Source organism: Aquila chrysaetos, chromosome 19 (genome assembly GCF_900496995.4).
Source record: "Aquila chrysaetos chrysaetos chromosome 19, bAquChr1.4, whole genome shotgun sequence".
Taxonomy (NCBI): domain Eukaryota; kingdom Metazoa; phylum Chordata; class Aves; order Accipitriformes; family Accipitridae; genus Aquila; species Aquila chrysaetos.
The window spans coordinates 26389896-26401970 of NC_044022.1; the positions used below are offsets into that span (position 1 = coordinate 26389896).

General features: G+C 63.0%; 2 protein-coding genes and 1 long non-coding RNA gene across 4 annotated transcripts; 1 reads left to right on the forward strand and 2 right to left on the reverse strand.

The window, feature by feature from the left end:
- Positions 1–40: 40 nt before the first annotated feature.
- On the reverse strand, positions 41–5953 carry P4HA3 (prolyl 4-hydroxylase subunit alpha 3). Its single transcript, XM_030043058.1, has 13 exons — positions 5733–5953; positions 5058–5200; positions 4551–4771; positions 3554–3703; positions 3406–3457; positions 3067–3224; positions 2805–2981; positions 2291–2355; positions 1944–2103; positions 1470–1532; positions 1107–1175; positions 501–597; positions 41–301 (listed from the first exon to the last, which is right to left on the reverse strand). The coding sequence occupies exons 1-13, from the start codon at positions 5930–5932 to the stop codon at positions 231–233; spliced, it is 1626 nt and encodes a 541-aa protein (XP_029898918.1). The 5' UTR covers positions 5933–5953; the 3' UTR covers positions 41–230.
- Positions 5745–9310, forward strand: LOC115353520. The gene is made up of 4 exons (XR_003927596.1): positions 5745–5839; positions 8372–8599; positions 8692–9000; positions 9097–9310. It is a non-coding gene; the product is annotated as an uncharacterized LOC115353520 (long non-coding RNA).
- Positions 8804–11443, reverse strand: NEU3 (neuraminidase 3). 2 transcript variants are annotated; one of them, XM_030043059.2, is made up of 4 exons: positions 11423–11443; positions 10908–10962; positions 10552–10785; positions 8804–10405 (listed from the first exon to the last, which is right to left on the reverse strand). In XM_030043059.2, the coding sequence occupies exons 2-4, from the start codon at positions 10932–10934 to the stop codon at positions 9446–9448; spliced, it is 1221 nt and encodes a 406-aa protein (XP_029898919.1). In that variant the 5' UTR covers positions 10935–10962; positions 11423–11443; the 3' UTR covers positions 8804–9445. The 2 variants fall into 2 exon arrangements, with proteins under 2 accessions (XP_029898919.1, XP_029898920.1); XM_030043060.2 differs by having other exon boundaries at positions 10552–10782; positions 11423–11441.
- Positions 11444–12075: the final 632 nt, after the last annotated feature.

Genomic DNA, 12075 nt, shown 5'->3' on the forward strand with positions numbered 1-12075 from the left:
TCATCCTGTCAGGTACCACACTGAGGTATTTCCCCCAGACTCCAGTTTAGTGTCTTTTGACTTTATTTTCACCGGATTCGGCCATGGCTGAGCAACTGCCACCACCCCTGATAGCACCCCGCGCCGCTGCCAACCCCTTCCCTCCCTCCTCTTGCTGGCAGCCTTGGGGACACGCTGCGCGAGGGTGGCTTTGCCACCCGCGGGTGCTACGTCCTTGAGCCCACGGCAGCTCAGTCTCGTGGGTCAGTGCTGCATGGCCGCCGAAACTCCTGCCCGTGCTCGTGGATCCACTTATTCGCCACTGGAAGGGACAAGGACAAGGACCCCCGTCTGCCTCCATCCCCCTGCACCCCTTTCCGACCCCACTCCAGTATTGGTGACATATTTTTCCCTATTACCCAGAATTTTTCTGGGTTCCCAGCCCCTCTCGCCTCCCTGCTGGCAGAGCTGCCTCTCCAAACCCATGTCACCCCGGGGTGACACCAGGCACCGTCTCTCACCCCACTTGTCCCCAGCCAGGACGGGGCAGCCGGCGTGCAGGGTGTCCCCGTCACCGTCCCCGTTCCTCCGCAGGTTCCACCAGAAGAGAGCTGCATTCTGTGGAGCAGAGACGGGGTGGGAGCTCTGGGGTTTGGCAACCCTAAAACAGAGCTGGGAGCTCCAAAATTGGGGCTTGGCACCCCTAAAACAGAGCCAGGAGCCCCAGAATTGGGTTTGGCACTCCAAAATGGAGCTGGGAGCCCTGGGGTTGGGGTTTAGCACCCCAAAACAGGCAGGAGCCCAAGGGTTGGGGCTTGGAACCCCTAAAACAGGGCTGGGAATGCTGGATTTGGGGTTTGGTACTCTAAAACAAAGCCAGGAGCCCCAGAATTGTGGTTTGGCACCCCACAATAGAGCTGGGACCCCTAGAGTTGGGGTTTTGGCATCCCAAAACAGGGCTGGGATCCCCGAGATTGGATTTGGGCATCCCAAAACACAGATGGGAGCCCCAGGGTGGGGGTTTGGCATCCGGACAGGCTCGGCCACAACTCCCTGCGAGAGATGAGGCACAAAAGAGCAGCATCCCCCCTTCCCTGCTCCTGGAGGCTCGTGCGGGTGTCCCTTACCTTAACCACGGGCACGCTGAAGTTGGCGTGGATGAAGGCAGTGGAGCCGCCAGCCTCCACCGCGCTTAGCTGGAAAAGGAACAAAAATATGAGCCATAGCTCTACCTCCCCTCTCCCCTGTGATATGGCTGCTTTCCATGGGGAAACTGAGGCACAGAACCTCCCTTGGTCCCCCACAGCACTTCCCTCGCTACAACATGGCACAGGCTCTTAAATGCTCTGCAGTTGTTGTCATTTAACACCCCACCACAGTTTGGTTTAGGGCTGCCCTCACCCATCCCAAACCTTGTTCACTCTGAACCCTACTGATGACCATGCAAGTGCAGTGTCTCTAGGCTCGGAAATGGGGGGAGGAGAACTCACGTAGATCATGACCGTGGCGATCCTGTTGCCCGACTTCATTCTGTAAAGGGGGCTCTTCCTGGACTGCCCCAAGAGCAAGGAGGTGGGGACAGTCAGTCCGACGCTGACACGGCTTGGCCTGGAGGTACCTCACCCTAACAGAGCTGGTGGCTGAGCTGCCCCCAGGGGACTCCCTCCCTCTCCCTTCTTTTCTCTCCCTCCCTTCCCAGGAACATCCCAGGGATCACCATGGGGACACCCCCAGGCAACCATCCCAGGAGCATCACGGGGACCACCCCAGGCTCCACTTCCAGGACCATCAGAGGGACCAGCCCAGAGAGCACCCCAAATACCACCCCAAGGACCATTTCCAAGAACATCCCAGGGACCACCCTGGTGACCATGTGAAAGACCACCCCAGGAACCATCCCAGGACCATCCCAACAGGAACCACCCGGGGCACCACCCCACGGACCACTCAAGCAGCTCCCTGACCGTGGCGTGGTCGAAGTGTGGCTCGTAGTGACCTCCCAAGCCATAGTTGACCACCTGCAGGTACTCGGCGTAGGGTGGCCGCAGATCCAGGCCGGTGACGGCAGCGATGCGCAGCTCCAACACCCTCACCACCGGGTCGGCGGTGTCCTTCAACCAGGCGCTGTGGGAACACCCCACCTTCAGCCCCCCCCCCCCAAAATTCACACGGGACTGGGCTTAACCCTCATGGCACTGCTGGGTGTGGAGGACCCAGGCTTCCCCAGCATGGCTTCACCGCCACCTTGGTGGTGGCAATGGGGCCATGGTGGTCCCGCTGGCTGGAGGACAAGGGAGGGGGTGGCTACTACCTCTTGCTTATCCGGTACTCGGCTTTCTGCTGCTTCTCTCCAGAGGCGACCACGGACCTCTGCAGCTGGAGGACACATGGTGGGGGGGAATGTTGCTGCAGGGAACCCCTTGCACCACCCCACACCAAGCAAGGACCCCAATTGGGGTCAAAATTGTGTGTGTGGGTGGTTTATACCAGCTGGTGGCCAAACATCCCCACCCCAGCGTGTCCCACTGGGGTGATGGAAGCAGTGATAGCAGTTGGATCCAAGGCAGTTGGGTGTCACCGAGTCAAGCCTGGCTGGGAAGGGGTTCAGGTGCATGCATGGACCTGGTTTCTCCCCAGAATCTTTTGGGGGGTCTCGGCACTGAGCTGGGCTCATCCCCCCCCCCCAGTGTCTCACTTCAGAAGTCTTTGGCTAAGCCCTGGCTTAAAACCCCTCCTATCTCTGCATGCTCAGGGTGATCCACCCTGGACCACCAGCTCTTGGGGCATCCTCCTCCAGGAGATGGACAACCCTGGGGATGGCTCACCCAGGGTCCCGCCAGCCCCTTGATGGTCTCGGCTTCGGCGTCGCTGATGAAATCGTGGTACAATGCCACGTAGGGCCGGATCCGGACCACCTCCTTCTTGGCAGGCTGGAGTAGGAGGTAGGGGCTGCCGTTGGTCTCATAGGAGCAGCTAAGGCGCGGAATCTGCTCCGGGGACGGCTGGGCAGAGAGATGACCAAGGAGGGTATGAGGAGGGGGACAGTGGTGGGGTGGGGGACCGTGGCACCCCCCCTGCCAGCCCCACCTGCCCCCCCGGGCGCTGGCACAGCTCCTCGTAGGCATCGCGGCTCTGCAGGCGGGTGCCATTGGGTCGCCGCAGGGGTCCGGCGCTTGCCGCCATCCCCGTCTCCAGCAGCTTCTCGTACTTGGCCACGTTCCTCGCCACCCTTCGGTTACTGGGGTCTGCCGGAGAGGTGGTGTCACCCGAAAACGCTGTGTCCCCATCATCCCCCTTCCCCCAGCATCAGTCCCTGGAGAATCGCCCCACGTGAGGGCAAGAAATGGGGTGAAGGAGGCTGGTGCCATGCAGAGGTGATGGGGATACCCCAGAACCTCTCCCCACCTCCAAGGTTGCCCCACATACCGTAGTGGAGAAACTCCTTGGAGAGGCTCAAGGCATGGGAGATGTTTCCAGCCTGGATGGGGGGAGCAGAGAGCTCATGAGCATCCCCGTGCCCACGGTTCGGCTCCACCGGGCACTGGGGTGATGGGGATGGGACTCACGGCCGTACCATAAAGTAGGAGAAGGCGAGATGGTCCAGAGCATCCTCCAGGCTGCTCCGGTCCTCGGGATTCCAGCTGCCGTAGGAGAGGCGGAAGAGGCTGACGGCCTCCTCCAGCCACGCGATGGAGTGGTAGTAGTCGCCCGTGTCGTAGGCCACCTGCGAGGCAGCACACCGCCCAGACCCGCCGGCTGGGCCAGCCTGGCCTGCATCCCATCCCCACCCTGTCCCATCCCATCCCATCCCATCCCATCCTATCCCGTCCCATCCCATGCTCTCCTGTACCATCCCATCCCCACCCCCATCCTGACCCATCCCATCCCCTTCTCACCCCATCCTATCCCCATCACCACCTTCATCCCAATCCCACACCTATCCCTTCCCATCCTGTCCCTACCCTGTCTCATCCTGTCCTGTCTCATCCCATCGCATCCCATTCTATCCTATGTCATCCCATCCCATTGCAATTCCCACCCATCCTGTCCCATTACATCCTGTCCCCTCCCCATTCCCATCCATGCCATCTCCATCCTGCCCCATCCCTTCCTTTCCTGTCGCATCCCCATCCATCCCCATCCCCATCTCCACCTCCATCTCTTCCCATCCCATCCCACTCTAACACTCCATCTCAGCTCTGCAGTGATGCTCAGAAGACTCTGCCCTGAACAAAAACCTCTATCAAAGTATCCAAATCCCCTCCCAGGGATTTACGGACCCACTTTTCCCCCTGGGCGGGGACCAACCCTGTACCCAACCGGGATGCTGGGGTGGGAGGTCTCCCCCAAGACACCGGCTCGCCTCTTCCCTTTCCTGAGCCACAAAGCAGGGAGAAGGCTCGTTATTTGGGCGAGAGCCGAGAGGCGATGGCAGGCGGGAGGATGCCTGCGGGCTGAGTCAGAGGGGCCCCTCCGCATCCACGCGGGAAGAAAACCCGAAGTCTATCCCTATGGAAGCAACAACCCGGGCTGGAAAAGCTTTGCGGGGGGCTGATGGGGTTTGCCCTCACCTTGCCCACGTGGAAACAGTCATCGGCGGAGAGGGAGACGCGCCGGCCAGGGCTGTAGAGGGGCGGTCGGCTGGCGCCGGCTGGCTGGAAGACGCCGTTGGCCATGCCCTTGACGCTGAGCGCGTAGACGTCCTGCAGCCGCATCAGTGCCCGGGCTGCCCCGTCCAGGTCCTCGGCTCCAGGCAGCTCCTGCTCCACCTCCTTGAAGCCGGCATGGAGTGCTGAGCGTGGGTAATGGGGTGCACGGAGGGAGATTAATGAGCTTTTGGGGTGCAGTCACCCTTATCAGCCCTTCTCCATCCCTGGGGACTCCACATGCTGCTCCTCCACCCATTCCCCTGCTTCTCCATCCATTCCCCTGCTCCTTCACCCATTCTCTTGCTCCACCACCCATTCTCCTGCTCCTCCATCCGTTCCTCTGTTCCTTCATCCACTCCCCATCACCTCCCGGCTCTCCCCAGGTGACAGAGGGGACACGCGGCCAAGCACCCCCCCCCCCCCCCGTACCCTGGGTGTTCTCGGTGGCCTCATCACTGTAGATGACGTTGGGCCAGTCGGAGTGAAGACGCTTGATGAGGCTGAAGGCCAGCAAAGGGTTGTCCACCGAGGCCTTGGGGTCCTGGTGCAGCGCCTGGACCTTCTCGTAAAACCTGCAAGGCACCCACCGGGTGACACTATGATGCTCCTGGGTGGTGACACCCCTGGGGTGGGGTCCAGGGTCTAGCCCCCCGCCCCGTAGTGGGGCAGCTTTGCCCCGGCATCCATCCACTTTTTGGCCAAGCCAAGGGTGAGGAAACCCCGTCGTGGGTGGTGGACCCCATCCCTGGTGGGGATGTGGGGGTGGCCCGTGCCTTGGCGATGCCGTGACCCACATCCCTGGTCCCCAGCCCAGGGCTGGGGGGGGACTATGTCCCCCTCCTGGGACATGGCTGGGGGGGGGGGTGGGGTGCCCAGTGTCCGGGCTGTGCTCCCCATCCCCGCCACGATCCCCCAAGCTCCTATTTAGTGCCACCCCCAAAAATTGGCAGCTGGGGGGGGGGGGTGGGTGGGTTAACCCCCCCCTCTCCCTGCCGGGGAGGAATACGGCTCCCAAGAGGGGAGTGGGTGCTCGCAGCGCTGCGTGGGAGCACCCACGCGTGATCGCGACCAGGTGTGCGGGGCGGGGGGGGGGGGGTCCCGTACCTGGCGAGGCGGCGGAGGCGGGCGCTCTCCTCCCGCAGGTAAGCACGGAGCCGGCGGAGCAGTCGCCCCTCGGAGCCCAGAGCCCTCCGGACGCTCAGCATGGCCGTGTAAGTCTCGGCCGGGGCGGGGGGGGGCGGCGGCAGCAGCAGCAGCAGCAGCAGCAGCAGCGGCACCCCCAGCCCCAGCCCCAGCGCCCGCATCCAGCCGCCGCCGCCGGGAGAGGCCGGGGGAGGGCGGACGGGGGGGGGGGGAAGGGAGGGAGGGAGGGAGGGAGGGGCGGGGAGGCCCCGCCTCGGGGGGGGGGGGGGGTTAGGGGGGGTAAGGGGGGTGCCCCGGATCCGCCACGCTGGCTGGGGTGGGGGGGGGGGCGTGGTGCTGCTGGTCCCCGGTCTGCCTGTCCCCATCCCAGCCTGCGCCCCCCCCATCCTCCCTGCCCCATCCCAGCCTGCCCGTCCCCATCCTGCCCGTCCCCATCCTGCCCCCCCATCCCAGCCTGCCCCCAGCCTGCCTGTCCCAGTCCCAGCCTGCCTGTCCCCCTCCTGCCCGTCCCCATCCTGCCTGTCCCCATTCCCATTCTGCCCACCGCCATCCCATCCTGCCTGTCCCCATCCCATCCCATTCTGCCCCCATCCTATCCTGCCCATCCCCACCCCATTCTGCCCGTCCCCATCCCATTCTGCCCGTCCCCATCCCATCCTGCCTGTCCCCATCCCATTCTGCCCATCTCCATCCCATTCTGCCCGTCCCCACCCCATTCTGCCCATCTCCATCCCATCCTGCCTGTCCCCATCCCATTCTGCCCATCCCCACCCCATCCTGCCCGTCCCCATCCCATCCTGCCTGTCCCCATCCCATTCTGCCCGTCTCCATCCCATTCTGCCCGTCTCCATCCCATCCTGCCTGTCCCCATCCCATTCTGCCCATCTCCATCCCATCCTGCCTGTCCCCATCCCATTCTGCCCATCTCCATCCCATTCTGCCCGTCCCCATCCCATCCCATTCTGCCCCCATCCTATCCTGCCCATCCCCACCCCATCCTGCCCGTCCCCATCCCATTCTGCCCATCCCCATCCCATCCTGCCTGCCCCATACCATCCTGGCCCCATCCTGCCCTGGCCTCAGCCTCATCCTGCCTGTCCCCCTCTTGTCTGTCTGTCCCCAAACTGCCCTGGACTCATCCTGCCTGTTGCCATCCTGTCCTGTCCCCATCCTGCTTGTCCCTGTCCCATCCTGTCCCCATCCCGCCCTGTCCCAGTGGGGTGAGGGCAGTGGGTTGGGGACGTCCCGCTGGGTTCCCACCAACACTGGGGACACTTTCTCACCCTGGAAAAACCCCTTTGCGCAGAAAACCTCGTCGGAGCGGGCGCTCAGGTGCCCCATCTGCGGGGACAGAACCGCAATGGCACCCCAAAATACCACCACCCCCCCCAAGCTGAGCACCCCCAGCCTCCCTGGAGTCTCCCAGGGAAAATGGGCCAGAATTGGCTGAATTCCCAAAGGAAAGGCCAAGAGAAGTCGGGGAGTGTGCGTTTCTCTCAGGGCGGCTGCGCCTGCGCCGAGGGGCCAGCCCTGTCCTGCACCGAGGGGCCAGCCCTGTCCTGCACCACGGGGCGGGTGATGATGGGTGCAAGGACATGATGGGTGCAGGGCTTGGGGTGGGCATTGCTCTGAGATCTGCTCCAGGGTCTGGGTACCATGTTCCATTGCTCGGCCATGTCCCATGTCCCCGGCACTCAACCGTGTCCTTCACCCCCATCATTCCATGTCCCGTATCCCATTGCTCAGCCGTGTCCCCCTCACTCTATGTCATAGGTCCCAATCACTCAGCCGTGTCCCATGTCCCCATCACTCAGCTGTGTTGCGTGTCCCCGTCACTCAGCCGTGTCCCCATCATTCCATATCCCATGTCCTCATCGTTCAGCCACGTCCCATGTCCCCATCACTCCACGTTGCACATCCCCATCACTCAGCCGTGTCCCACATCCCATTGCTGAGCTGTCTCCCGTGTCCCTGTCACTCAGCCATCCCACATCCCCATCATCACATGTTGTATGTCCCCATCACTCCACTGTGTCCCATGTCCCCATCACCCCATGTCCCCATTACTTAGCTGTGTCCTGCATCCCCATCACTCAGCCGTGTCCCACGTCCCCATCACTCCATATCCCACATCCCCATCACTCAGCTGCGTCCCACATCCCCATCACTCCATATCCCACATCCCCACCACTCAGCCGTGTCCCATATCCCCATCACTCCATATCCCACATCCCCATCACTCAGCCGTGTCCCACGTCCCCATCACTCCATATCCCACATCCCCATCACTCCATATCCCACATCCCCACCACTCAGCCATATTCCACGTCACCGCATCATCCCCCTCCATATTCTCCCCCCCCATCACCAGTCACCCCAAGAAGCCAGACAAACAGCCCCCCCCCCAAACTCCAGTGCTTTCCTCACCCCCCCCCACCCCCTGCCCACCTTCACACGGGTCCCCTCCCCATCCCCTGCGTCCCCCCGGGTCCCCGCCGGCAGCCGCCGCAGCCGTCGCCCGTCGCTAAACCCCATCCAGCAGCACCCTCCATCGCCAAACCCCACCTCCCCGGTACCGAACCCCATAAATAGGACCCCAGGTGACGCCGGCGTCCCCACACCATGACCCTCCCGCGCCTGGCCCTGCTCCTGGCCCTGCTCCTGGCCACCGGTCCCCGGCCCCCCACCGCCGGCGTCCCCCAGGACCCCCCCGGCGACGCCGTCCCCACCAGCGCCCGACCTTGCGCCCAGCACACCGGCCGCTGCCGTCGCTTCTGCTTCGCCCACGAGACCCAGCGGGGACATTTCGGTTGTCCCCGGCGCTACCGGTAAGACGGGGATGACGGGAGTGACCCCCCCTGCCCTCCCCAAAATAACCGGTAATCCCGTGACCTTGTGGGGGGGTCATCTTCTCTTCCAGGTGCTGCGTGCCCAAAATGTAGCGGCGGGATGGAGGTGACGATGCTGGGGGCCATCCCGCATCCTTCCCCGGCGGGGTCATCTCCCTTGGGATTTTCCCAATATTGGCTGGATTGCACCCGTTTTGGGAGGATTTTATTTGGCAGCAGCATGTGGACGTGAGGTCGCTGTCACTGTTGGGATGCCACAACCTGTCCCCTAAGGAGCAGAATAAAAAAACCCCTCGAGATTTTGAGTGCTTTTTGCCATGGGAATACGGGGCAAAACTCAGCCTGAACCAGGAAAGTGAAGAAAACGGGATTAAAAAATGGTAAGAAAGGGGAATTGTCTCACTGCCACATGGGGAGGACACAGGAATTGCCAGTATTTTTAACTAAACCACCATTTTTGGGTATTTCTTCCCCAGGGGACCAGCTGCTCTCAGTGGTACCTTCTGCTTTTTTGCCGCTACCAGGTGAAAAATGCCGATTTTTGGTGACGCAGCGGCATTTCGGGTGCCGTGCCGGCATCCCCCCAGCCAACCCGCAGCAGATCCTCCACCCCTGCCCAGGTTGCCAAGAACATCTATCTGGTGGGTGATTAAAAAGCCAAGCGTTAATCAAATAAAAGCTATGCGATGCCGAGCCTCCGGTGCATCCAAAATGTCCCCGGTGAGGTCCCAGCGTTGCTGTGCATGCCAGCTCCGGCTGCTGGCGGTCAGGAGTGACACTCCCCCCCCCCCCCCCCCCCCCCCCCCCCCCCCAAATGCGTCTGTTTTAGGAAGTTTTGAGGTTCTGCTCGCCGCGGGCAGAGGTGTCCAGGGTGAAGAGGCAGAAGGCGATTTCCTCGCAGGCGCTGGTGGTGCCGCACTCGAACAAGCAGCCGAAAAAACCGCCGGGGCACACAGCCAGGTCGGAGTAACCGGACGGCCCTGGGTGCAGCACCCACGGGTGCCACCAACCCGCTTCGTCCAGCGGCGAGGGGTTCAGATAGATGCCCAAATCGCGCCGGCGGTGCCGGTCGGTGGGGTGGGAGTAGAGTAACCAAGTCGGTACATCCTCCTTGCCGGTCGGCGCGGCGAAGCTCACCACGCTGCCCTGGCATCCCCGCGGCGGTTCGCCCAGCGCCTCGCACCGCGCCGAGCGCTCGAACCGCCGCCCGCAGTCGGTGCTGAACGCCACGGCCCGGCAACCCCGCGGTGCTCGGGCGTTGCAGTAGAGCAAGGGCTGGCGGGCATCGCTCCCACCGATTTCGGCTACCTGGCACTCGCCCGTCTGCCCGCCGCCGACCAAGGCACCCTTGCGCCAGCGGCGCCCGCCGTCGTCGCTGTAGAAGACGAGGGCGTGCTGCCGGGTGCAGCAAGGCAGCGGCACGACCCCGCACAAGCACCTATGCACGTAGTAGGTGTACGCCGGCACGACCAGGCGCCCCGAATCCAGCTGCACCCCGTGGCCCGGCCCCACGGCGAAGGTGGCCCAACGGGACAGGTCGGCGCCGACGGCTTCGTCCGTCACGTCCCGCAGCGGGGTCCAGCGGCGGCCGCCGTCGGTGCTGGTGGCGTAGCAGAGGCGAGCGGCGCTGCAGCCCCTCCAGATTTGGCATCGCTCCGTCTTTCCCCGCTCGACGCAGATGCAGAAGAGGAAGACGGTGCCGCTCCTCGCGTCGTAGAGGGGGCAGGGGTTCATGGTGCGGCGGCCGGGCAGCGCCAACGCCGACAGCTCTTCCACCGGACCCCACTGTCGGCAAGGAGGAAAAGGGGGCTCAGCCGCCGGATGCGCCGGCGTCGCCGCACCCCAAAACCGCTCGGCATCGCTCCCGGGGATGAGCTCGCCGTGATGGAGGTCGCGGCTTGTTCCTATAGCCCAGCTTGGTTTTTAATTACCTCGACCGAGGAGCCGTGCCGGCGGCCCCGGCGCAGCACCAGGTACTTGGCGTCCTCGTCCCTGGCCGAGGAGCGCTTCTCGGCGAAGGCCAGGAAGGTGGCGGCCGGGGGGACGTAGAGCAAAGCCGGGATGCGGTAGGTGACCCCGCTCGCCTGCCGAAACAGCGTCTCCCGCGGGAAGACCAGTGGGGATCCAGGTGGGGTCGGGGGGCTCTCCGCGCCATCCCCCCGCTGCTGGCAGGGTGGGAAGGTCAGAGAGTAAAGGGTTAAACGCTGGCCAAAAAAAAAAAAAAAAAAAAAAGGGGGGGGGTGGCCCTCATGCCCCCCAAGATGGGGGGATAGGGATGAGGACTCACCTTGAGGCAGGTGATGGCCCGGGACATGGTGGCCCCCCCAGTGGCCCTGCTGGGACTGAGCAGGGTGGGGGGGGAGTATGAGAGCAGAGCCCCTCGGCGGGGTCACATCCCACCGTCGCCCCCCCCCTCCGCAGTGTCCCTCTGTGCCAGAGGGGCTCCCCTACTCCCCCCCCCCCCCCAAGGCTGTCCCCAAGGGCGCTGCACCCCCCCGGCCCCCCAATCCCCCATCCCTTTTAGCATCCCTTTTAGCATCCCAGAGCCCCCATCCCACCACCCCCCCCCCGCACCCCACCATTCCCCACGCACCCCCAATGCCCCCCCACACCCCTTTCCCACCCAGATCTCCCCGTGCACCCCCCCCCGGTCCCTGCAACTCCCCCCATAACCTCCCCTACACCCACCCATTCCACCCCCCCCAGCCCGACTCCCTACATGCTCCCACTCCCCCCCACGCACCCCCTTTTCCCCTACACCCCCTCCCTTCCCCGATTCCCCCCCCCAGCAGCCCCACGCACCCCCCCAGCTCCACCAGCCTCCGCCGCGCCGGGGCCGTCCCGCTCCGCCCCCGCCCGCCCCTTCCTGCAGGTCCCGGCCCGGCCCCCCCGATGGCGTGGGGGGGGGGAACGGAAAAAACGCGGATGGGAGAGGTTTAACAAGAACCACCCCCCCTTGCCCTGAGCCGCGAAACGCCCCAGAGATGCTCCGGAACAGGTTTGACGTCGGTTCTTCCCTTTTATTAAAAAAAAAAAAAAAAAAAAAAAATATTTTTTTTTTTTTTTTTAAGAAAATGACGTTTTATCGAAGGGTATGCCAATAGGAAAGGGGCAGCGGGACCAACAGGGACAGTCACAGCTCAGAAAAGCCCTTTGCTTTCCTTTTTTTTTCCACCTTGTAGATAGGCATCACGGGCAGAACATACAGAGGTAACACATTTGTCTTCTCCTCCCCCACCCCAACACATAAAAGGCTTTTTTTATAGAAAACAATCCTCTACCCCCAATCAGATAAATACAAAAATAAAGAAAACTTGTTTGCAAGCAGACAGTTGCTTTACAGAAGGGTTTTGTCCTGAATTCCTACCACAAAAGGGAAAGGCGACCTTAGTGAAATGCGAATGGTAAACCCCAGGCGCTACATGGCATGGAGCCGTCCAAAAAAGCACTGCCAG